At 40.2% G+C, this 25,690-nt stretch overlaps 2 protein-coding genes across 21 annotated transcripts in view; both read right to left on the minus strand.

The window, feature by feature from the left end:
* Positions 1-8,314, minus strand: part of SYNJ1 (synaptojanin 1) — a 99,366-nt gene extending 91,052 nt beyond the window's left edge. For 14 of the 17 annotated variants that reach the window (XM_030806140.1, XM_030806150.1, XM_030806136.1 and 11 more), the window contains exons 1-2: positions 8,110-8,207; positions 7,046-7,191 (exon numbers count right to left, since the gene is read on the minus strand). In XM_030806140.1, coding sequence (XP_030662000.1) covers positions 7,046-7,169 — 124 coding nt within the window. In that variant the 5' untranslated portion in view covers positions 7,170-7,191; positions 8,110-8,207. The other 3 variants (XM_030806133.1, XM_030806147.1, XM_030806135.1) reach the window with 3 other exon arrangements.
* Positions 8,315-14,191: 5,877 nt separating this feature from the next.
* The window catches only part of PAXBP1 (PAX3 and PAX7 binding protein 1), a 38,437-nt gene continuing 26,938 nt past the window's right edge, over positions 14,192-25,690 (minus strand). The window contains exons 13-18 of one of the 4 annotated variants that reach the window (XM_012501916.2): positions 25,302-25,423; positions 24,179-24,255; positions 23,744-23,810; positions 18,766-18,912; positions 17,549-17,703; positions 14,192-15,362 (exon numbers count right to left, since the gene is read on the minus strand). In XM_012501916.2, the coding sequence (XP_012357370.2) occupies positions 15,245-15,362; positions 17,549-17,703; positions 18,766-18,912; positions 23,744-23,810; positions 24,179-24,255; positions 25,302-25,423 (686 nt within the window). In that variant the 3' untranslated portion in view covers positions 14,192-15,244. Of the gene's footprint in view, positions 15,363-17,548; positions 17,704-18,765; positions 18,913-21,778; positions 22,154-23,743; positions 23,811-24,178; positions 24,256-25,301; positions 25,424-25,690 lie in introns of those variants that run through there. The other 3 variants (XR_004028577.1, XM_030806118.1, XM_030806117.1) reach the window with 3 other exon arrangements.

Here is a 25,690-nt window from a genome sequence, read left to right on the forward strand (position 1 = left end):
CCAACATGAAGAAACCCCATCTCTACTAAAAATGCAAAATTAGCCGGGCGTGGTGCCACATGCCTGTAATCCCAGCTACTTGGGAGGCTGAGGCAGGAGAACTGCTTGAACCCAGGAGGCAGAGGTTGCAGTGAGCCAAGATTGCACCATTGCACTCCAGCCTGGGCAACAAGAGTGAAACTCTCTCTCTCAAAAAAAAAAAAAAAAAAAAAACTTAATGAGATAATAAGGTCACCATAAAACAATGAAGTTTATAAACCTCTGGCTTAATGTTGTGACTGTCAGAATAAGCTTCCAGTAAGTGGTAGCCATTATCATTTCACTATGAAACCCTTTATGCAGTTTTATAGAAAAGAGAGGATATTTCATATTCTGTAATAAAGATCTCAGAACATCATCCTATAGTATTATGACTTATATTTAGTATTATATATAGTATTATGACTTATGTTGTAAGAAAAAATTAGATAGACAAAGAATCTCATATGGACAACCTGGAGGAAAACCAGGTCCAGTGATATGGCCTTGCTATTTATAAAATGCATGATTTGAGTCCTAATCTGACTCAAATTATGCTACTTGAAAAGCCTGAAAGTAATCTTACCACTAGACAGATAAAAGCAATTCATCCTTACTCCCATGCTAGCATGTAATACGGAAAAGAGCAAAAGCTTTAATTTTAAGAGTTAGGAATCCATGGCGTCACCTCACATCCCCATCTTTTATTTTTATTTATTTATTTATTTATTTATTTATTTATTTATTTATTTAATTTTTTGAGACGGAGTCTTGCTCTTTCGCCCAGGCCAGAGTGCAGTGGCGCGATCTTGGCTCACTGCAAGCTCCGCCTCCCAGGTTCACGCCATTCTCCTGCCTCAGCCTCCTGAGTAGCTGGGACTACAGGCACCCGCCACCGCGCCCGGCTAATTTTTTGTATTTTTAGTAGAGACGGGATTTCACCGTGTTAGCCAGGGTGGTCTCGATCTCCTGACTTCGTGATCTGCCCGCCTCAGCCTCCCAAAGTGCTGGGATTACAGGTGTGAGCCACGGCGCCCGGCCTCATCCCCATCTTTTACATAGAGATTCATAACTTCTGTTTTTAGAGTTATCCTCCATTTCCCATATGTTGACCTTTTCTTTACTCCATCTTCTATTTAGGATATAATTATGAAATGAATCATTCACTTTATTGAAGCCTGAGATGGGCTGTAAAACACTGAGATTGTGAATTTAATGCATGTATGTCAGACTGACGGCTTGTCCTCCTGTGACAGTCTTTGTGTATGCGTGTGTAAACTGGAGAAAGACTAAGAACAATGAATTGTACACAAAGCTGAGAGTCATCTTTTATCTCTTAATAAATTGTTTCCAGGAAAAAAATATGTACCTGTTTATAACTTGCTAACCATCACACAAGCTGCTTAAACTGGTAGATGCAGCAAACTAGTCACAGAGCTCACCTGCTACACTGAACAACTATTCCAAAGACATCAAATTGCAATTTAATCAAACATTTGCTGTACAAATACTTTTGAAAGCTGAGTAATGCTAAAAATGGGTACACTCCTAAAAAACATACTAACTTATCTAAGGGTAAGAACTTTTTAGAAAGTGTTTTAAATAAATAAACACAACAGAAGAAATAAATAATGAAATTATTTTCTATTTTAAACAGATAATTTTGAAGGCCGGGCGTGGTGGCTCACGCCTATAATCTCAGCACTTTGGGAAGCCGAGGTGGGTGGATCACAAGGTCAGGAGTTCGAGACCAGCCTGGCCAACATGGTGAAACCCCGTCTCTACTAAAAATACAGAAAAATTAGCTGGGTGTGGTGGGGGGCGCCTGTGGTCCCAGCTAATCAGGAGGCTGAGGCAGGAGAACTGCTTGAACCCAGGAGGCAGAGGCTGTAGTGAGTCAACATCGCACCACCGCACTCCAACTTGGGTGACAGAGCAAGACTTCATCTTGGAAAAAAAAAAAAAGTAATTTTGAAACAAATTAATAGTACTTATAGAAATAATAAATAACATTTATCATAGACATTTCAAATTGGCATTTCAGAAAAACCTTAATACGGTTAATAGTTATTTCCAATAGGATCTGTCAATAACAAATCTAAATAATGTGTAATATATGTCTTTTATATCAGCAGTTCAGTCAGATAACAATTCTTAAAAATATAGGAAATAGGCCAGGTGTGGTGACTCATGCCTGTAATCCCAGCACTTTGGGAGGCCAAGGCAGGCGGATCACCTGAGGTCGGGAGTTCAAGACCAGCCTGACCAACATGGAGAAACCCTGTCTCTACTAAAAATACAAAATTAGCTGGGCATGGTGGCGCATGCCTGTAATCCCAGCTACTTGGGAGGCTGATGCAGGAGAATCACTTGAACTCGGGAAGGGGAGGTTGCAGTGAGCCGAGATCGTGCCATTGCACTCCAGCCCGGGCAACAAGAATGAAACAACGTCTCAAAGAAAAAAAAAAAAAAAATATATATATGTATATGTATGTATATATGTATGTATGTATATGAAATAAGTTTTATAGGGCTGGGCTTGGTGGCTCACGCCTATAATCCCAGCACTTTGGGAGGCCAAGGCAGGTGGATCACTTGAGTTCAGGAGTTCAGATCAGCCTGGCCAACATGGTGAAGCCCCATCTCTACTAAAAATACAAAAATTAGCTGGGCATGTTGGTGTGCGCCTGTAGTCCCAGCTACTCAGGAAGCTGAGGCACGAGAATCACTTGAACCCAGGAGGCGGAGGTTGCAGTGCACCGAGTTCATACCACTGCACTCCAGCCTCAGCGACAGACCAAGACTCTGCTCAAAAAACAACAAAAAAAACTTACAGAAAAATATCTCATATTTTCAAACATAATAACTGCACGTTTATCAACTTTGTAATCTAGGTTAGTCTTTCCCTTGCTGTCATTCATTTAATAATCACATTTTCTTCAAGTATGAGTAAAACACTACACTAAGCACTAAGACTGCAAATATTACTAAGACACACAGGCCTTTTTCTCAAGGAGCGCGGCATCCAGACACAGAACCCGAGCACAATTCCATATGATATGAGGCACTATACTCAAAGTGCTACAAGAGTATTAGTACTTGGTTCAGCCTGAGAGTTTCAAGAAAACTGCTTAGTAGCCCCATAAAAGACAACAGCATCAAAATTCTGGAAACATGGTTATTTTGGATAAAATCTGCAAGCCAAAAAAAAAACAATCCCCTAATCTATCATAGAAAGGCCTATATACACTTTGCTCAGAAATGAGCATCACAGTCTAATCATATCAGAATATCCAGGGGGCTGGAGCCCAGACAGTAGTATTTGTAAAAGCTGCCCAGGTGACTATAACACGGATAATGTCTATAACATCATGACTGATTTAAGCTTAGAATCCTATCGACATAAAGACAGAGTCTTGAGGCTGCATTAGTGAACACTTGGGTCCCTAAGGGGATCTATGGCCTGAGACTATTTTCATTGTATTTTTACTTGCAACCTTTTGGTATGTGCTAATAATATGAAAGATAAAATTTCATGTTTGGTATCTCACGGCACTTCAGCAAAAGCCAAGAAAATTAAGTGATTGCTAATCCTCAACACTGTATGCTGACTAAAATGTCTGTTTAAAATTTACTTTTTAAAGTAAAGTCAGGGCAAGTAGAGACTTGAAATTAGGAACTTTGTGTACATAAAGACCAAGTCCTGCTAGGGTCACTTCCACCACCCATTTCCAAGAAAAACACCTACATATGAGCATTTAGACAACAACAAAACCAGCACATAAGAAGTATGCGTCTTGGCTGGGAGCAGTGGCTCACGCCTGTAATCCCAACACTTTGAGAGCCTGAGGCAGGTGGAGACCATGAATCCAGGAGTTTGAGATCAGCAGAGCAACATGAGGAAACCCCCTATCTACAAAAAAATATGAAAAAAAATTATCTGGGCATAGTGGTGTGCACCTGTAGTCCCAGCTACTCAGGAGGCTGAGGCAGGTGGATCAGTTGAGCCCGGGAGTTCCAGGGAGTTCAATTACAGTGAGCCGTGATCATGCCACTGCACTCCAGCCTGGGTGACAGAACAAGACCCTGTCTCAAAAAATAAAAGCAAAAAAGAAGGATGCACCTTGTGATACAGAGTAAGTTCTAGAGAAATGAAGAGAAAATAGAGATGAAGGTGAGCTGGAGTGGTTGGGGCAGAGTCTTATGAAGGAAGAAGACCTGAGTAGGACCTCAGTGGGACTGACAGGCTCAGATTAGAGAAGCAGCACTCTTGCTGTCTTGGAGAAGAAGGTGTAAAAAGCAACAGTATGATGAAGCTGAAAAAAGCATGGTGCTTGGGAAGGCACTGAGAAAACACCAGATCTCCTTAAAGGAGATCAACACTGGACAAATGACAGGTTGAGGAGTATAAACTTAATCTTGGTGAAAAACAGGGTTACACTTTGCTTTAATATAAAAAATGATTTTAGGGCCGGGCGCGGTGGCTCATGCCTGTAATCCCAGCACTTTGGGAGGCTGAGGCAGGCGAATCACCTGAGGTCAGGAGTTCAAGACCAGCCTGGCCAACATGGTGAAACCCTGTCTCTACTAAAAATACAAAAATTAGCTAGGCGTGGTGGTTTACGCCTATAATTCCAGCTACTTGGGAGGCCGAGGCAGGAGAACCACTTGAACCCAGGGGGTGGAGGTTGCAGTGAGCCGAGATCACGCCATTGCACTCCAGCCTGGGCAACAGAGTGAGACCCTGTCTCAAAAAACAAACAAGCAAACAAACAAAGAAAAAACATGATTTTAGAAGATTCTTCAGGTAGATGAATATGCAGAATGCACTGAAATTCAGGGAGCTGGGATTATTGAAGATGAAGAGAACACATTGATATTTTCCAAGCACAGCTTCTGAATACAACAGGCATTTTTAAAGTGTGAAGATTTTAAAAGTGAACACTGTACAGCACAATACAAACCTTGGTATCATTCCAAAATGAAGGCCAAATTAATTTTAAAAGTCAAATGACTTAAGAAGGTTTGTTAGCTCTTAAATATTAATATTTTAAGTATTACTGTAAAGTTTATAGTAGGAAAGATAATGACATTCCAAGAGATTAGACATCCATTTATGTTAGCTTTACAGAGTCAATATTCCAACATTTTTTTCTGAATTACTCACATAGTCTAAATCTAATGAAAATAGAATAGCTTAGACAATATTTTAATATTCTTTCTCCTTAGAATGCACATTAATGCCAAAATAAATGTTTTAGGGCCTTTTAGTAAAAACAAACCATTATTTGGCATAAAAGATGGCTGCTGGAGGTTTTGGAAATATGATTATTCTTAGGTTTCCTAACCTTGGAGTAAAGTATAGCAATAATTCTAAAAACTATAAGTAATACACAGTTTGTAGCTGAACATTTGACTTGCTATTATGAGTAATCATAATTAAAGAAACATTTAGAGTTTATACAAGATTAGTAAGTCAGGTAACATCACCAAAAAACACAAGCAGCTGAAAAATGCTTCCCATACAAAAACAAACATTCGCCCCACCCACCCCCCCAATATTTTAATTCAGAATTCATCAGTATAAGAATTCCACTTGTAGTATAAAAATATATGCAATGCAAATTAATACTGTACCAAGGTATAGTTTAAATACAAAAAACAACTTGAAGCAATTAAGTCCATACTGATTGAGTATAGCCAATATTATTTATACTTATTTCTTGGAACACCTAGAGCCCCTTCTCCTTCATTCAAAAAATGTATGTACCAAACATATATTTCTTATACACTGTTCTTTGCTTAAGACTTTTCATTATGTCACTATCTTTTTCCCCATCAAGATGCAATTATACTATTTAGTCAACACTTTAACTGATATTAATATTCTACATGCAAAGAGTGAGGTCTTATGCTCTTCATTTATTGAGGCTGGAGAAAGCTTAGTAGTTTAAGATATTTAAGGGCTTATATTTGTAAGTATGCCTTTCAAACACTATTTTTAATTTATAAAAATATAATCAGTAACTAAACTAATCCTAACACTAGGATTATCTGCCTAAATCATATATATGTGTATATATAATAATACACATTTTTTTCTTTTAATTTTTGAAACAGGGTCTCACTGTGTTGCCCAAGCTGGAGCGCAGTGGCGAGATCAAGGCTCACTGCAGTCTCGACCTTCCAGACTCAATCAATCCACCCACCTCAGCCTCCCAAGTAGCCAGGACTAAAGGTGTACACGACGAGGCCGGACTACTTTTTGTATTTTTTGTACAGAAAGGGTTTCACCACGCTGCCCAGACTGGTCTCAAACTCCCCACCTCAAGCGATCAGCCCCCCTTGGCCTCCCAAAGCGCTGGGACTACAGGCGTGAGCCCCTACACCTGGCATATCTTACGTTAAGAAAGAAACACAGTATTCAAATTAATTTTAATTTCATCCATCTGCCCCTAAAATAACTCAATCCTTACTAATCTATTTTTCTTGTGGTACAATAGTCCTTTTCTTTAAATTAGACTATCAAAATACTTTAAAAAATAATATGAAATCAATCACGTATCTCACACGAAAATCTAGAGGTTGTTTACAATTCCCTTAATGAAAACATAACGGCTGTAACAGAAATACTCCAACAATATTGGATAATATTAGCTAATACCTACTACTATAACTGACCTACCAGTAAATATGTCAAGCAAGACACTGTATGGGTTTATGTGATATATGATACAAACTGAAACAATGTCTTTGGAAAAAACATTTACTTTTAGAAGCAGCAGCAGAACCCAAGAAAGCAAAATCCTGCAACCAAAACCTGCATCTCCCTGCACCCCCTCAACAAAAACCTGTTAACAAAAAGTTTGCAGGAAAGTAAGTTTGATTAAAAGGAAATACAAGCATAATCTGCTAGAGGAAATACAGTGAAAGGGTTGTCGGGCTCTTTTCTAAAAAATGGTTGCATCTGAATTGTTTCAAATCAAAACAGAGACCATGACAAATTGGGCTCTAACAGATGACTTACAGAGCACGGCGACAGCCCCAGACTCGAACATGAGACATTCTTCCTTATGCCTAGTTTCCACTATGAGGCTGAAAGGTGGGGGATCCAATTTGTGATAGATCCGGAATCCTTTACTGAACGCCATTCTCCTTTCTTCGGAGGCAGCCCTGTGAAAAGCAAGCAAAGCAAAGCAAATGAAGCTGATGTTTCCTTCTGCAGCAAGGACTGCAAAGCATCCAAAAGTCCCTCCCTGCCAGGTTTTGATGGGGGGTTGGGGTGGGAAAAAACAGACAGCTCAGGGAGAAAATGGCTTTTTCCAAAAGATAAGTCGTCACTTAATTTTACCAAAAAGCAAGAGGAAAAGCTACCAATTCTCATACCAAGGCAAGACAAGGTTTTAGCACTGTAAGTCAATCAACGGTTTGGTTGAGTTTCCCGTTTAATTTATGCTTACTGAGAGGAAAAATTTTGAGCGCATTTCGTCCGGAGTTGTTTATCAGCTTCCTGCTTCAAGATCTGTCACTACGTTGAAAGGGAACCTATTTGGAAACTTCAAGCAGTTCCTTCGAGGGGAAAGGAGCGGAGGTGGGAGGTAAGGGTGACAAGGCTGGTTCAAAGCTCCTTAGGGGGCAGGAGGAGGAAAAGGATTATCCTACACGACAGGCTCTCCCGGGGGTGGCGACGAAGGGCAAGGGAAAAGGCACAAGTTACCGCCGCCTCTCCTGCCCCGGGCTACCGCCGGCTGAGGGGACGGCAGGCGGGGCCGATAAATACGAATGGCCACCCGGGAAGAGTCACGACTTGGGGCACCGACCCGACTGGGGCTCCTCGGGGGTCCCGGGCAGTTGACTGCCCGGGAAAACGGCTCCTTCTCGGAGAGACGGAGGAGCCGAGCAGCCCAAACCCTCCATTTATGCGCCAGAAGAGATGCCCCGGCGCCCAGGCGGATTCGGTTCGTTCCCGCGGGCAGGCTGACAGCCGCTGTCACCACAGCCCCCAGCCTGACGCGGCACCCGCACAACCCGTGGTCCCCTCACAACCCCGCCCGCCCTCCCGCACCCTGGCTGCTCGCGGTCGCCCCTCACCGCTCCCGCTGAGGCTGCGGAGGCAGAGCCTGGTCTTGGCGGCGTCCGCCCGCCCGGCTACCGGTGGGTCTGGCCGCAGCCGCTCCCCGCCCCCCCACCAGCTTGCTCACCTCTTCCTCCGGCTCCTCCTCCTCCTTCTCCCGCAGCCGCCGCCACAGCCGCCGGAAGCGTCACTTCCGCTCCAGCAGGCCCATCTCTTCCGCATTGCGCCGCAGCCGGGGGCGGAAGATCCGCCCCTCGCGAGGGAAGGGGCGGGGCGTCAGGAGGAGACCACGCCCACTCTGCGCCGACCGGCCGGGCCGGGCAGCCGCGGGTGGCCCCAGCCTGAGTCTCCAGCGACCTTTGCCTCCTGCGGCCGCCCTCAGGCAGAGCTGCGATCCCACCGCCGGGGGTGCAGGGAGAGGGAAGATCTGGCCTCCTTGGTCCTTTTGCGTGGGCTCTTCAGAGCGTGAGCACCGGGGAGGGACTCCGGAGAAAATCTTGGGGGGCTGCGTATTGCTGCTCCCCAAGCTGGGCGTCAGGACCACCCCCTGCCGCCCCCACGGGCCTGACGGGAGAGGAGGGAGGGCTCGGGACGGTCGGCTCGCCGAGCCAACCAGGTGGCGCCTGAAGAGCTGTCCATGGTGTCGACTGCCCAGCAAACGGCACCGAGTTCCTAGTCTGAATGTCTGGGTAGGTAGCAGAAAAACTAATGCCTGCTCTGGGACAGTTCTGTTCGGTGCCTTTTCTTGTGTGTTCTGGAGCTCACAGGGTTCTATCGAAGAGTGCTCAGGTGTATATGATGGAGAGTGAGACGTCACAAACCAGGATCTCAAGGCTGAGTCCAACAGAACATGGCTGTAGGGAGGCCACGACAGCTGTGGTTGCCACCGATGGATGAATAGCTTTTGCCAACCGTGGAATTTAGTAACTAAAGGCACCTAACCCTTTTATCTCATCCTCATTTTTCAACAAATCGTGCTTCCTGGCTAATATCAGCGTGTCCCATAGATTTATTTCTGCTTCCATTGAATAGACCTAATAAGTATGAGAATGAAGTCAAAGCCAACAGGGCAGAAAGGAATTGAAAACCTGAAGAACCCAGCACTCAAACTGTCTCCACTTGCCTTTGCTGTTTCTTTACCTCTTCTCCTTCTGGTTTTTAACAGCCAAAGCAGAATTTAAATTTGGTTATGTTGCAAAAATCATTTCCCTCTTCAGGCCCTGTCATGTGACTTGATTTTTTCATCCATTTTAGAGAAGCTGTACCCACCCTGGTTTCAGGACACGGAACTAAATTTATTAGAAAAGAAGCCACTTCAAGTCATGAAGGAGAAATACAAAGATTCTTGGGTTTAGTTCTAAGAACTAGAGGGGATTTCTATCTCTACTGTCTCAGAAAAAACTGTTGATATCAAATGCGTTGCTTGAGAGGTACCTTTTTTTTTTTTTTTTTGAGACGGAGTCTCACTCCCTCGCCCAGGCTGGAGTGCAGTGGCGCGATCTCAGCTCACTGCAAGCTCCACCTCCCGGGTTCACGCCATTCTCCTGCCTCAGCCTCCCGAGTAGCTGGGATTACAGGCGCCCACCACCACGCCCGGCTAATTTTTGTATTTTTAGTAGAGACAGGGTTTCACCGTGTTAGCCAGGATGGTCTCGATCTCCTGACCTCGTGATCCACCCGCCTCGGCCTCTGAAAGTGCTGGGATTACAGGGGTGAGCCATCGCGCCCGGCCGAGAGGTACCTTTTAGGACAACTGAAATCATTCAGTTTCAAGAGCAGTTGGGTACTGAAACCAAACTTGCTTACTCCAAAGCCCAAAATCCTTTCCACCATGCCTGTGTGTCTGTAAGGCTACACTAGAAACGCTTCCTTTCTTATAGTGGGAAGAAGCATGGGTACTAAGCTCTTTTAGGAACAAGTGTTCTGCATATTCCTGGTTCCTTTTTATTTTGGACTGAGGAGATTTAGGTCAAAATTTCTGGGTTCTGGGTTGGAATTCCAGCTTCTTTCTTCAAATTAAACTGGGGGGTAACAAGACTTATTCCTAGATTTGTTAGAAGGCCACAGCTTTTCCGCATCTCATTTTAGTCATGAAAAAAACACATGCCCAGAGTTTGAAAAACATAAAGGCAATTTGACTGTGGCTTGATTGGTTCTATCTTCTTTTTCTTGTCCCTCTTTCCTATTTATACTTCTACTTTTGTTACAGCATTTGACAATAGTTGGAAAAATTTTCACTGACCTTGAAATGTCTTTGGGGTAGAGTGACTTAAAATATAGGTTAAGTGGCATACACAAACTTCTTAGTGAGATCCTAAGGGCCTACAGAGACAGGCTGACACCAACTCAACCCTTGAAACTGTGCAATGAAGAGCCTGTGGGAGGCTAAAAAATGCTACTTCACAAAGATATCCTTGTGTGTGAATGTTAATTTAGGTTAATTTGCAGATTTGATTAAGGGTCTTGAGATTATTTTGAATTATTCAGGTGGGCCCTAGGGCCCTAGATGCAATCACAAGTGTCCTTATAACAGGGAGGCAGAGGAAAATTAAACACGCACACAGGAGAGAGAGAAATAGAGAGAGAGAGAGAGAAAGGTGATGTGAAGACAGCAGCAGAGATTGGAGCGATGTAGCCATAGCCAAGCTATGTCGGCAGCCATCAGAAGTTGGAAGAGGCAAGGAAGGATTTGAGCCTAGAGCCTTTGGAAGGAGCATGGCCCTGTTGTTTCTGGCCTCCAGAACTGCGAGAAAATACATTTTTGTTGTTTTAAACCACCCAGTTCATGGTAATTTGTAACACCAGCTACAAGAAATTAACACAAGGCTGATGTGACTTTCCATCAGGAGAGAGAGAGCCCCAGGTAGGTGTTTCAGATATCACATCCAATAGAACAAATTAAAGACAAACACCCTAAATTTTAGATGTTGATTTGTGAGCAAGTTATTTCTCCTATGGGCAACTGTAGTTGAAATATGCAATTCATTATGTGGAAACATGGAATTGTTACTTTCATAGGTTAAAAAAAAATCCCATAGTGGCAATATAGTAGTAGCGCCCACTTTTTTTTTTTTTTGTCAAAAATGCTAGACAACATGGAAGATCAGGGAAATATTAACAGTCTGATTCAGTAAACTTTAACAGCTTCTGAGGTTACACAGGCTAAGCTAACTTTTATATCAGGATTGGGATCTGCAGAGCTATTAGTATAGTGCTCTGCAGATCCTGGTCCTAGTATAGCAGGATCTGCAGACCGTAGTTGTACCTGGCTGTGCTCCCCACCAATGACTGAGAAAGAAATGGCTCGAACACAAAACAGTGGTCTTGAAAGGCAACACAATAGGTTACAAATAGCACTAGCTTTTTCTTTAAAGAAATTCATTGTAACCAGTGAAGGATAAGATTTTAAATTAGAAAAATGGAAATCCTATGAATAAAAAACTAGTAAGCTTGAGAGCAGAATCACTGTGGAAAAAAAACAAACAGATTGAAAAATAACTTGCAGGTATCATAGACAGGAAATTGCCACTAGAGCAAACAGGAAACTTGTGATAGATAAAAATGAAGTGTTTTCATTTGGAACAAGAGACCAACTGAAGAGAGATCAAGTGAAGGGGGTTTATTTTAATGAAACACAAAGATTCTTGTGGAAATCAAAGTGCCAGAGCCAGAAACAGGGCTCAACCTTCAAGATTAGAGCTGTGTTCAAGTTGTTCGAGTTGGCTCTGGGTCCCAAAGCAACAGCAGTGTCACTAAGGTTACAAGTAAAAGGTGAGTTTTCATGATCAAAATGTTTTTGCAAAGTAGCTTAAAATGGTTTCTGCAGTGTTTTGTCAAAACTTTTCTCATACATTTTCCTAAAGATATTTAGCAAAAGCCTAAGAAGTCATGTGCTAGGGATTCTCATTGTACTGAATGATTGTATCCTTTAAGCCTCTGCTGGAGTTAGGACTGACAGGAACCCAGTACAAATTACTGGGGGCTAGAGTCCCGAAGCAGGCCAGGGGCCAGTCTACATTGCATGTCGATACCAATCCCATATAACAATATTCAGCCTGTGTTTGGGCAGTCTGAAGCAGCTTTTAGCAGCTGTGAACCCAGTATCCATGGACAGTTTCATTTCTGGAGGGCAGTCTTCAAAACATTAATGAAAGTACACCTCTCATTCAGATATGTTTATTTTTTCTTCCTACATGTAGTGCTAGTGTTTTTCTCATTTTCATTTACTTGAAACAACAGATCAAATGTTTTGTCATAATCAGTGAATGGCAAGACTCCCTTTATTACACGGGTATTACCATGTTAGAGATAAGAAGAGCTCTTGTAACCATAAACAAGCACTACAACGTAGCAACTTACAGTTTCCTATTTTATATGCAGCTCTGTAACATTTGACCATTTTTTGTAAGAGTTTCATTATTTCAAGGATGATTATTAGCATTTTCAATTTTTTGGCCAATTCTGGGTGCTGGTAATGTTACCACTGCAGGCAACTATGGCTCTACTCAACTGAAGACCTCTTATAGGCAATATGGACCATACCTGCTTTCCTGAGAGATTAGCAAATTGGGTTTGGTGATCAGGAAATTCTGTCTCTCAGATCTCATACTAGCAAGGAGACCCCTGGTTGTACCTGTCAGAGCTGCCAGTTGGCCCTGCTGAAACTTTAGAACTGCACCAATGTCTAAGACTTTCATCCTTCCCTCCTTCCTTCACACAGGTGAGACCTGCCTGCCTCATTGTCTGACAGCTTTCCCAGCCTCCTCCAGGCTCCCCTCCATTTTCTCTTATACGCATTCCCCCAATAAACTTCTTGTACATTTAATGCCATTTCAGTGTCTGCTCCCAGGAGGACCCCAACTGACACACTGGGGCATTTAACCTCCAATTCCTTTCCTCCCTTGGCTGAGATCTGTTCCAAGAAGTATCTCCAGGACACTCCAGCCTGTTGTACAGGCCAAAGAAAAGCCCTCAGGCAGAGAAGCAAGTACTTGCAAGAGGACACCAGTGGCAAGAACAGGGACATGGTGAGACATCGACATCATTGGCTACAGTAGTACTTGTCACTCTTGACTGTGGTTTATGTTGTTTCAGTAAAGTAGCTTTCCTTCTCAAAAACATTTGTCACCTATTTTGGAGTTTGATCAGAGGATTGCTCCAAAAGAAAACACTGAAAAGCAAAACCAGCTTTATTAAAATGTAACCCTCTGGATTTATCTTTGGATAATTCCTAAGAAATAATGTCCTTAAGCTATTTCAGGAATAAAAATATTCTGCTTGGGATAGAAAAACCATTGTTTTATGTACCCTACATCAAATTCCTACTGTGATGTTCAAACCCATTCCTGAAACCAATATAGCCTGATGGATTTCATAGGATAAAAACTCCATTTTAAGAGATCTTAAAAGCAGAGTAATTAGTCTAATGGGTTTGGAAATAATATGCAGTTTAAGGCCTAAATGATCTGTATGTGATACATATACATGTTTATGTTTTATTCTACTTAAGATGAGGAATAGGTGTTCTGACTTTAATTCTACTTAATAGGCCACTGAGGTGTAACAAAAAATTCATCCAGAATGAATACTGATTTGGTTTGGTTCTGTGTCCCTACCCAAATCTCACCGTGAATTGTAATAATCCCCACGTCAAGGGCGGGACCAGGTGGAGATAACTGAATCATGGGGGGTGGTTTCCGCCATGCTGTTCTCCTGATAGTGAGTTCTCACAAAATCTCATGGCTTCATAAGGGACTTCCCCCTTCCTCAGCACTCATTTCTCTCTGCAGCCACCCTGTGAAGACGTGCCTTTCGTCAAGATTGTAAGTTTCTTGAGGCCTTCCCACCCATGTGGAACTGTGAGTCAATTAAACCTCTTTATAAATTACCTAGTCTCAGGTATGTCCCTATAACAGTGTGAGAATGAACTAATACAAATATGTAGGGATAAGATAAAATTAACAAAGCAAATACAGTACATGACACTGTTCTGCATATTATGTCCTGATCAAGGGTACACATGGGCCTGCTCACAGTCCCACTTTATTAGAGTCATTTGAAATGCTGCAAATTTAGTCATCAGGAAAATACAACAAAGGATATATTTAAAAATTAATTTAATGCTTGGCTAAAGCTTAATTACATATATAATTATCAAACGATAGTCCTTAATTTCCAAAAAAATTCCTCTTTTGAAAATCACAGAATCAGAAAGCATAAACTTTAAAACAAGTTCTCTGAATATTTACAATGTGGTATAAACATTATAGAAGACCATGGATATTAAATTGCCTGGGTGTGGCTAATCAGCAAGGCGTATTCTTTATTGCATATTTAACTCACATATGTGGGATTTTAAATATGACAGACTACTAAAATTCAAATGCATGTATCTGCAAGCTGGGCAGGGAGTAAAATCATGAATGAGACAGAACGGTCAGCCCAAAACCATGCAAGTAGGTTGTGGGTTTATTATTTGCAAAAGTGAAATTTCTATGTTCCATTTGAAACTATGTTGCATATATCATTTAGCATTCATATTAAACCCACATTTGACTCTAACGCTGATTCAAGGAAGAAAGTTCAACATTCACTCAATGACTAAGTCCACAACTCAACTCTCAATGTTAAGGCAGCACAGCTACAGTGATAGCAACGCTAACCAAAAGGTAATGAACATTTAGTCACTTGCCAGCCCTTTTGTTACAACAGTGTAGTAATTTCCCTAAGACAATTTGCTACTGGATAATTTTCTGCTGTTAAAAGGCTTCCTCTGTAGAAAAACACCACAAATTTCCAGTGTGAAAGTTAAGTCCATGGTGGTATAAATATATATATGCATAATTACACAATTTACACTGCACACATCGTTTACAGGGGACAATTAACTGAGAGGGTTAATTTAAATGACCATACAAAATACTTCAGTAAACAAAGTATGACAGGCAGTAAAGAAAACATTCATAGACTCCTAGAAATAATCTGAATTCCTTTCATTCTGAAGAAATATCATTTAAGGACACTGTATTGAATATAATGTTTTTTGTATTAAAACAAGAATTGCTAATTTACAGTTTAAGAAACTTTACATATATACAAAATTTACACATTGGGAATGGTAATCAAGCAAATAGGTTTTTCAGTCTCATAGATCTATTTTCCTTCAATCAAAGACTTAAATTCTTTCACATTGTGGTCACTTGCAACAGACATAGCATGATCCAAAGCTCGAACACTTGCAAGGAGTTTTACTATCTGTTTTATGTTTTCCCTAAAAGAAAAAAATACAGCAGCATCTCATTAATTAGTACATCTAAGAGAAAATTTGCTACTGATTTCATGGCTATTTTAGAGCTTCTGCAATCAGTTTTTCCAAGCACACATTTTCAAAGAAGGGAAACAGATACGCAAGCTACAGCATGTTAAAAAAAAAAAAAAAGTTTACATTTATCCATATAGAACAAAACTTACGTATGTTTAAATGACTAGCCCAGAGACAGGGGACCCATTTTAAAAAACAAAACAAAATTCATTGAGATCAATGAGTTTCATTAATATTGAGAAAGAAAAGAAAGCAATCTGTTTTCAAACTACTTCAGAGGCCTGTTTCCCATTCCTTCCCAAACCAGAGTCCTGGCTCTTTTAGCGTATACCTGGAACACAAATCGTTATTTTTGTCTCTTCATCACCAATCTGTCAAGATCCAGCATAATTTCCACTCCACCAAAATTCACTAAATAAAGTATAATCTGACTTTCCTTTTCACCCCAGCTAGAAGTCATTCTGCTTTCTTATTAGGAAGTAATCCTCAAATTTTAGCACACATTAGAATTACCTAGAGGATTGTTGAAATGCAGATCATCCCTGGCCCCACCCCAAGAGTTCTATTCAGGAGGCCCAGAGTGGGGCCTGAGAACTTGCAAGTCTATCAGACTCCCATGCCATGCTGATACTGCTGGTCCAGGGACCACACTTTAAGAATGACTGTTTTAACATTTAGCTTAAACCACTCATGAGAAACAAGACATAATATGACATTAGTAATTGTCTCATCTCTTCTACAGAATTGTAGTAAGCACCTATTAGGGAAGAATTAGAATTTGCAAAACTTTGCAACCCACATGAAACCTGCTTTATGTGCACTGCACAAAGCAGGTGCTTACATAACTGTTAAAGTTCTTTTCTGTAGAAAAGTAAACACTATTTGTTGATACTTAACTCCAAAACAGAAACACTTAAATATATGTAAATCAAAGTTTAAAATGTGATAAAATTTATCTAGTAGAAAACACACTGAGAAAAAATATTAGTGCCAACAAATAACAAAATGGCACACACTAAGAACAAAATCAAATCAGCCAAAACCTGCCAAAGAATTTTACCATTAAAATCTTTTTTGTTGTTGTTTTTTGAGACGGAGTGTTGCTCTTTCACCAGGCTGGAATGCAGTGGCGCAATCTCAGCTCACTGCAACCTCTGCCTCCCAGGTTCAAGCAAGTCCCCTGCCTCAGCCTCCCGAGTAGGTGGGACTACAGGCACGCACCGCCACACCCGGCTAATTTTTGTATTTTTAGTAGAAACAGGGTTTCACCATGTTGGCCAGGATGGTCTCCATCTCCTGACCTCATGATCCACCTGCCTCAGCCTCCCAAAGTGCTGGGATTACAGGCATGAGCCACCATGCCCGGCCTAAAATCTTTAATAGCTATTTTAATTTTATTGTGGAAAAAATATCCAATTTTCTTGCAGGAAAATAGGTCCTTTTTCAAGAAAGAGAAATGAGGGAACAGAAGAAGGTTTTGTTATAGGGGTATGACTAATGGTGTGATCTAAACAAAAATTAAACTTTGACATTACGAAGATATATGAAATTAAAATTTTAAAAAGACAATTCCTTCAAACTGCCCTACTTAGTGTTATTATTTATTTTATGCTAGAGATTTATCCCAGAATTACCTGAACATCCATAAATTAATGTCCACAGAAAGGCTAATGGTTCATTCACTCTTTTCTTACAACCCTTGATAAAAATTAGAAATAAGTTGCTCCCAAAAAGCCATGAGTGATAACCTCTAGTTCATAATATTGATTAAGACAAAAAATCTCCCCAAATTGGGAGATAAACTTGAATTTACATCTGTACAATGAAACTCCAAACAAGAGAGTCTGAGACCTCTCTAATTCTTCAAAGAGGGAGACAGAGAAAACAACCGTTTACTCACTCCCCTGAGGGTTGGTCCTTACCAGAAGTCTTTCCTTAGTATCTTCATAAATAACATACTGAAAAAAAAGTAAAAACTGCTAAAATGAAAAATTATGTGCATTTTTGGTAGGTTTATAATACTAAGTGAACATACAATTTAAACTAAAATATAAACATCTCTACTTAAAACATTTTAATACTAAATCTGGCAACTAAACAACTCTAGATTACCATTTCATTAATTACAAAATTACCTTGCATTTCTTTTTTCCACATCAGAGCACCCGATACTATTTCTATAAATTGTATCTGCTAAGTGTACGAGGTATCGGCAAAAGTTTTCTAACTGAGAAATAGTCCTTTCTCCTTTCAGATTCATGAACCATTGTTTGGGGAAACAATTGATTACCTGTGGAGAAGAAAGATGTAAAATAAAATAGTTAAGACAGAATAAATTAAAGTATTAAAAGCAAAGTCTAGGTAATGGGTATAAATGTATTTCACCAGAAGACGTGCTTCTGAGCTACAGCAATTACTCTGAAGAAATATTCTTTTAAATCTGACTTCCTACATTAACTAAACCAATATACCTGAATTTTTACCCCAACCAATGGGTTAGGCACTCAAAGCAAAAGATAATCTGTCCAATATTTGAGTAAATTAGTACATAAAACTGACAACCAACTGCTTCATTTTCCAGTCTTCTAGGATGACCTAAATAAACTGAATTTCCTTTTCCAGCAGCTTTTGATGTAAAAATGAGTGGTATAAAAATGAAATTACAGGCCGGGCTCACGCCTGTAATCCCAGCACTTTGGGAGGCCGAGGCGGGCGGATCACGAGGTCAAGAGATCAAGACCATCCTGGATAACACGGTGAAACCCTGTCTCTACTAAAAATACAAAAAAATAGCCGGGCGTGGTGGCAGGCGCCTGTAGTCCCAGTTACTCGGGAGGCTGAGGCAGGAGAATGGCGTGAACCCGGGAAGTGGAGCTTGCAGTGAGCCGAGATCACACCACTGCACTCCAGCCTGGGTGACAGAGCAAGACTCCGTCTCAAAAAAAAAAAAAAAAAAATGAAATTACAGCACCCCCATCCCCTGCAATAATTCCACGAATAGACATCCGTGCATGCTGCTAAGGGAAGTCGAGTTGGCCCAGACTGAGGTTAAGATAATAAGGTTATTATTATTCTGAAATTAAAACTTTTATTTATACCTATAAAAATATTAAAACCTTCATTAATATCTATAAAAATATGGATATAGATGGATATATATAATAGTATGCATTTTTATGTAAAAAATGCTGTAGGGGGTTGGAACCACCTGGGTAGGCAAACTGTCAACCTTACATGCAAGTCCAGTAATCAAAGGGGTTTCATAAAATTCTCAAATCCCTCTTCAAACAAACAAAAACTTAATTCATTTTAACTTATATGCTTTAAAAACTGTACTATGCATTTAACTCACATTTTGGGCTTTTTTGATGCTGTCATCTCCATATTCTGAATTCTGAAAAGCCATGAGAATATATCGATTTAATAAACCATCTATTGATAACTCTTGTAGAGTTTTATTTGAGAAAATGCCATACCACTGAAGAAAATTGCCTAACAGCTGGAAAGAAGAAAAAAAAATAGGTAATGTGAAACAATTAGATTAGGTACAAAGTAAATAAGTTACAGAGTAAAACACCATATGAAATACAGCAGACCATGTCTTGCCAAAGTACTAAGAGATATTAATACTTTCAAAGATATAAATATTTCCTAGAATGGTTACATTTGAATATTCAATTTTAATTAGTCAAAATTGAAACAGCCACATGTAGCTAGTGGCTACAGCACTGGTCAGCATAGATACAGAACATTTTCCATCATTGCAGACAGTACTATCAGGGAGTGCTGATTCTTAGGTTAAGTGTCCTCCATTCAAAATTACACTCTAGCTGGTTCTCTGCATACCCCCACCCTGCCCTGCGCTGCCCACAAAAGATGGCAGAGTCTGACTACAACCCTGCATGGCTACCACGTATCATGAACTACAACCAAGTTATATCACTTGTGCATCTCAAGCTACCCAAGCTCAATCGATACATAGAAAATGAAAGCTATCATCATAAAATGAAAGCCCCATCCCATCCCACCATAAAAACTTATAGTTTCCCAGTTGTTTCTCAACTTAGTAAATGGTAACACTATTCAACCAGCTGCTCGTGCCAGAGGTCTGGAGGTCATTCCTGACCTCTCTCTCAAGTTGTGTGTCTCCACCACCATCCAGTCTGTCCATTTCCCTCAGTTCCTGCTGCCATCCCCCGAATCTGACCCACCTTAATCTTTTCAGAACCCTGCGGTTACTCCAGTGATTATGAGCAAGAGCATGGAGTAGCCTTTCTCAAGCAGGGCTCTGCAAGAGTTCTAAACCTACAGAAAATGATTTTGTGTGGCTCTTTACTCAGCTCTCCCAAGAATGATACATAGCTAGTACTGCAGATGCAGGGGGAAAAGAATTCATTATAGACAATGGAGGCCTTAAGGCATTAGGTATTAAGTCTCCCACAGAAGCCCAGTTGAGAAGAGCTGCTCAAGAGTCAGACTGGCCTGAGTTTGATTCCCATCTCTAATTACCAATGGAAATGACCTTGCGCAGGTTATTGTGTGCCTCACTACCCCATCAGTAAAGTGAAAACACAGTGTGTACCTCATTGAGCCATTCTGAGGATTCAACAAGATAATCTATGTAAAAGGTGCGGCACAGTGCTTGGTACACAGTAAACACACAATAAGTACTGGTTCCCCTAAAATACACAATAAATACCAGTTCCCATTTTCACTATCACTATCCATACCTACTTCAATCTATTATCTCCACATAGCAGACAGAGTAATCTTAAAAATGGCAATTTATAGACCTGTGGTTACGGCCGGGCGTGGTGGCTCACACCTGTAATCCCAGCACTTTGGGAGGCTGAGGCAGGCAGATCATGAGGTCAGGAGATCAAGACCATCCTGGCTAACATGATGAAACCCCGTCTCTACTAAAAATACAAAAAATTGGCCGGGCGTGGTGGCGGGCGCCTGTAGTCCCAGCTACTCGGAAGGCTGAGCCAGGCAATTTATGGCTGGGCACAGTGGCTTATACCTGTAATCCCAGTACTTTGGGAGGCCAAGGAAGGAGGACCACTTGAGCTTAGGAGTTTGAGACCAGCCTAGGCAACACGAGACCTCGTCTCTTAAAAAAAAAAAAAAAAAAAAAAGGCAATTTGTTTACTTACCTTAAACCCTTCCATGACACACATATACAGTTAACTGGTTTTCAACAAAGGTACAAAAGCAATTCAGTGGACTGTGAAAGGGAAATACCTTGGGCCTCTTCAAGCCAGGAACCCTGCTCAGGGCAAATCTGCCTCCCATTCTATTCAACGTCATCTCTCAGCTCACAGAGATAGATGCATATTCTGATTGCCTCTTCTGGAAAAACTTAACAGAAACTCCAAAGAATGCAACCATCTCTCTCTCACCTACATGTGACCTGGAAGTCCCCAATGGGGGGGCCTTGCTTTGAGCTGTCTCCACCTTTCTGGATGGAACTAAAGTATTTCTTACATATTGATTGATGTCTTGTGTCTCCCTAAAATGTGTAAAACCAAGCTGTGCCCCGACCACCTTGGGCACATGTCATCAGAACTTCCTAAGGCTGTGTCACAGGTGTGTCCTCAACCTTGGCAAAATAAACTTTCTAAATTAACTGAGACCTGTCTCAAATTTTTGCTGTTCACAGGACAAAGGATAGCCTTTGCAACAAATAGTGCTGGAACAAGTAAACCTTAATCCAGGCCTCACACCCTATAATAAAAATTAACTTGAAAAGAGTCACAGACCTAAATGTAAAACCTAAAACTATGAAATTTCTAGAAGAAAGGATAGGAGAAAACTTTTGTGGGCTTCATATTAGGCAAAGATTTCTTAGATATGACATCTAAAGCACAATCCATAACAGGAAAAAAAGATAAACTGGACTTCATCAAAATTAAGAACTTCTGCATATGGAAGACTATCAGAATGGAAAGATAAGCCACAAACTGAAAAAAAAAAAAAATCTGCAAATCATTTATATGATAAACAACTTCTCTCCAGAATATAGAATTCAATGCTTAGTAAGAAGAAAGCCCAATTTAAAACCTAAGCAAAAGATTTGAAGACATTTCACCAAAATACATAAATTGCAAATAAGCACATGAAAACGTGCTCAACACTGTCACTAGAGAAATGCAAATGAAAACCACAATGAGATACCACATTGCACCCCGCAGAATGACTTAAAAAGCAAAACACTGACAACAGCAAGTATGGTGGGAGTAAGGAATAACCAGGACAGTAACAGGTTACTGGTAAGAACACAAAATGATACAGCCACTTTGGAAGACAGATGAAACTTACATATTCAGAACACCCTTATGGAAGCTCTTACACCCTTATAGAAGCTCTGTTCATAACCAAATTGGAAATGTCGGGGCCAAGGGAAAGCTTCCCCTTTGCCCTATGAAGTTTCACTGAAAATTACTGACGAGGCAAATTAACAGGAGAAAAGGCATATAAATTTACTTGATCAGTTTTATGTAACATGAGAGCCTTCAGAGTAAAGACCCAAAGATGGAGGAGAAATGGTCTACTATGTTTAGGTTTAACGAAATATGTACAGGCATGCAGAAACATGACTGGACAAAAAGGTATGATCTACTGCTCAAGAGAAGACACACAACAAGGCCTGTCGTCCAGATTCTTCTTGGCCTCTCTGAGCAGCATTCTTTCTTTCTGGGTATGGGGCAGGACCCTCTCTGGAATGGGGGTTTTATGACCTATAATCAAACAAGGTAGGTCAGATGTTTTATGGCCAGTTTTTACACAGAAAGGCAGAGGCAAAATTAAGAGTAATATATTTAGGTTTTATGGTTGGCTTTGCGGAAAAGGGGTTCTGGTGTCTATGACCCGCCTGGGGCAACAGGGATTCTAGTTTCTATGGCAACCCTCAAGGGAGCAGGATTGAAAGACAGGTGGGCAGGAGAAGATCAAAGAAAAAGTTCTTCTGAGGCTGTTTCTGAGGCCTTCATTTTATGGTATTGTTTTCTGAGTCCCAAGAGAAACAATCCAAATGTCCCTTAATTAGGGACTAAATGAAAACCAAAACCCAACTCTGGTGCACCTACACAGCAAGGCTGAACCTCAAATGTATTCAGTGAAAGCAGCCAGACTCAAAAGACTTTGCCTATCATGTAATTCCCTTCTCTTCATAGGACATAGACGGGGAGGTGGCCAGGGGCTTGTGGTGACCTTGACTACAAAAGAGAATGGGGAATTTCTCAGGACAATAAAAGTTTTACATATCTTGATTTTGGTAGTGATAACATGGCTGTATCTGCTCATCAGAATGTACAGAACTATACACTAAAAAGAGTGAACTTTACCATATGTAAATTATACCTTATACAACTTTTGGGATAAGGACCAAAGTATTTCAAATGACCTACAAGATCCTCTATCATCTGGACTATGGACTTCCTTGCTCACTCCAGCTGTCCTATGCTTTCCTCAGCGCCTCCAGCGTAGCCTGCTCTCTTTCACCTCAGGGCTAACTCCTATTTTTTCTCCAGGTCTAATGATCTAAATATCACTTCCTCAGGGTGGAAGGAAATCTTCCGGGACTGGCAAGTCAAGGTCTCTGTGCCCCTTGTCATATGTTCCACATTACCTTGAATGTCCCCTTTCATAACTCATCACACCTGAGATTACCTATTTGTTGTCAACTGTGCTGGACTGTGAACTCCACAGATTCCACTTCTAGCTTACTCAGAGCTATATCCCCAAACCTCAGAAGAGTATCTGCTACAGCAGTCCTCCTTATCTATGGTTTCAGTCAGCTGTGGCACAGTACAATAACATATTTTGAGAGAGGAACTACATGCATATAACCTTTGCCACAGTATATTATTAATAATTGTTCTATTATTAGTTATTGTTAATCTCTTACTGTGCCTAATTTGTAAGTTAAACTTTATCATAGGTATGTATGTAGAGGAAAAAACAGTATATATAGGGTTCGGTACTATCTGTGGTTTCAGGTAGCCACTGGGCATCTTAGAACATATACCCCATGGATACAGGGAGGACTACTGTAGTCTACTTGCTGAAAAAATTAATTGTGGCTTAGTGAGGCATTTTGTTGAGTATGATGGACCTTACTTTGGAACTCAAAAATCACTTTCTCCTGTGAAAATATCAAACTTGAATGAACTTTTGGAATAAAATTACTTTGTAAAATAGAGATTTTGGGTATATATATATAAACAGATCTAAGCCTATGGAGTTAATCAAAAACAAAACACTCTACAAAATGTAATATATGAAGTCAAACGAAATCTGAGTCTTTTAGATAGTCTATGGACACGTACCTTAACTGAAGACCAAAACTGTCGTTGAAAAAACAAGTAAGGTCCAGAATTTTTATTTTCTAAGACACTAAGTAAAAAAAAAGAGAAACATATCATGATCAGATATTTTATATGTAGGTGCCATATGATTCCTAGACAAAAGATTTTTCTACAAAACAGGTAAACAAAATAATTTTTAAATTTTTCAAATAATTGCATTCTGGAAGATAGTATGTTAAAAAGGCAATGGAAATTTATTCTGAGACACTCAGGGAGAACGTAAGAGTATTAATTGTTTTATTCTGCTTAAGGGAACAATCTCACCACTAATCTAGTCTCTCTGTAATACACTACATGGTTGAAGTTTGTATTTCAAGCTAGTTTTTCAGAATTTTATAAGCCTTCTCTGAAAGACAATGGAGAATATTATCTTTAATGTTCTTCAGAGTTACTTACTTTTTGGGATATAAGGGCATAAATACATCATCATCTAAAGTTCTTCTCATTCTCAATAAAAGTGCCTTTAGGTATACCTAAAGAGTTAAAAGTAGATCACACATTTTAATAAGGACTATGACAAGAAAAATAAGCCATATTCCAAATCATGTAACTGAATATTGAACTGAGTGAACTAGTTTCTCAAATTTTTAATTTTCCTCATTGAAGACCCTAAAGTAATTAATACTTAATAATCTATTAGTTCATTCCCCAACAACTGCCAGGCAATAAAGCTTTAGAAATCTTTCAATCCCTTAGTCTACATAAAGATACATAACCAGACACATAATCTAGTTCTCAAAGTGAAAATTCAACAATGACAAAGAGCACCCACCTTCTCTACATTTAAACAGCTTCTACGAATGGCCCCTGAAGAGCATTAACTTTAAGTTTGGAAACTAGTTATAAAACAGTATCTAGTTGTTTTATATGCTGTTTAAATGGTTTGGGTGCCCAATCTTTTGACTTCCCTGGGCCATACTAGAAGAACTGTCTTGGGCCACACATAAAATACAATGACACTAACGACGGCTGATGAGCTAAAAAAAAAAAAAAAAGAAAAAAAAAAAAGGAGGGGGCGGCGTCTGTGCATAAATTTCATGTATTAAGACAGTTCACAAACTTGTGTTGGGCCGCATTCAAAGCCGTCCTGGGCCACATGTCCATGGGCCACAGGTTGGACAAGCTTAAATTATCAATTGTTAACATTTTGGTTTCTCATTTCCCCCCAGAAAATACAGTCTTTAAAAGGATATTTGATTAGTTGGATTGGGACTGAGGTGTGGTGGTGAGAAATCAAAATAATGAAAGGCTATTTAAAATGATGACATCTTCCTTCCATATTGATTTTTTTAAACTGAAAACTAACATCTCTCTGCGGGACTAGGTATAAAAAAAAGAAAAAAAAAACGAACATCTCAAATTTTGTGTATTTCAGGCTTTAATGGCCCTGATGGCCCAAGTGGGAGAACCAGATTTCTGACTGGTTTAGGATAACCACTCATTCTCTCAGTGCTTGCTCATATTCAATAGAAAGAGGAAAAAAAAAAAAAAAAAAAGCCTTCCAAAGATACTAAATTACCTGTGTATTTTTATTTTCTGCATTCACTACTGAAGGATATCCATTGATTAATTTTAGTGTAATTCCCACCATTCTTGAAGTCTGTGTTGTAGAAAAAGGGTCCCACATATTTTCAGCTATCACTATTAAGAAAAAAAGAGGATTGAGACACAGAAGCCAATTGTACCTTTAATTTTTTGTCAAGCAGACCTCTATTAATGCCAATCCTAATTTATTTTTCCTCTTTCTCTACAATGTAAGCTGTAGTCTTCTTTGTCCTATTAACTGTGGGAATTTGGAGGGATAGGGATGTGGAGAGAGAATAGATTATTCTTATTTCTGGTACTCAGGGAAAATAAAGATTAGGAAAAGAGAGGATTTCTGTAGAAATGTTGTCTTGGCATCAAGAA

The sequence above is a fragment of the Nomascus leucogenys genome, chromosome 25 (genome assembly GCF_006542625.1).
Source record: "Nomascus leucogenys isolate Asia chromosome 25, Asia_NLE_v1, whole genome shotgun sequence".
In the NCBI taxonomy this organism is placed as follows: Eukaryota; Metazoa; Chordata; class Mammalia; order Primates; family Hylobatidae; genus Nomascus; species Nomascus leucogenys.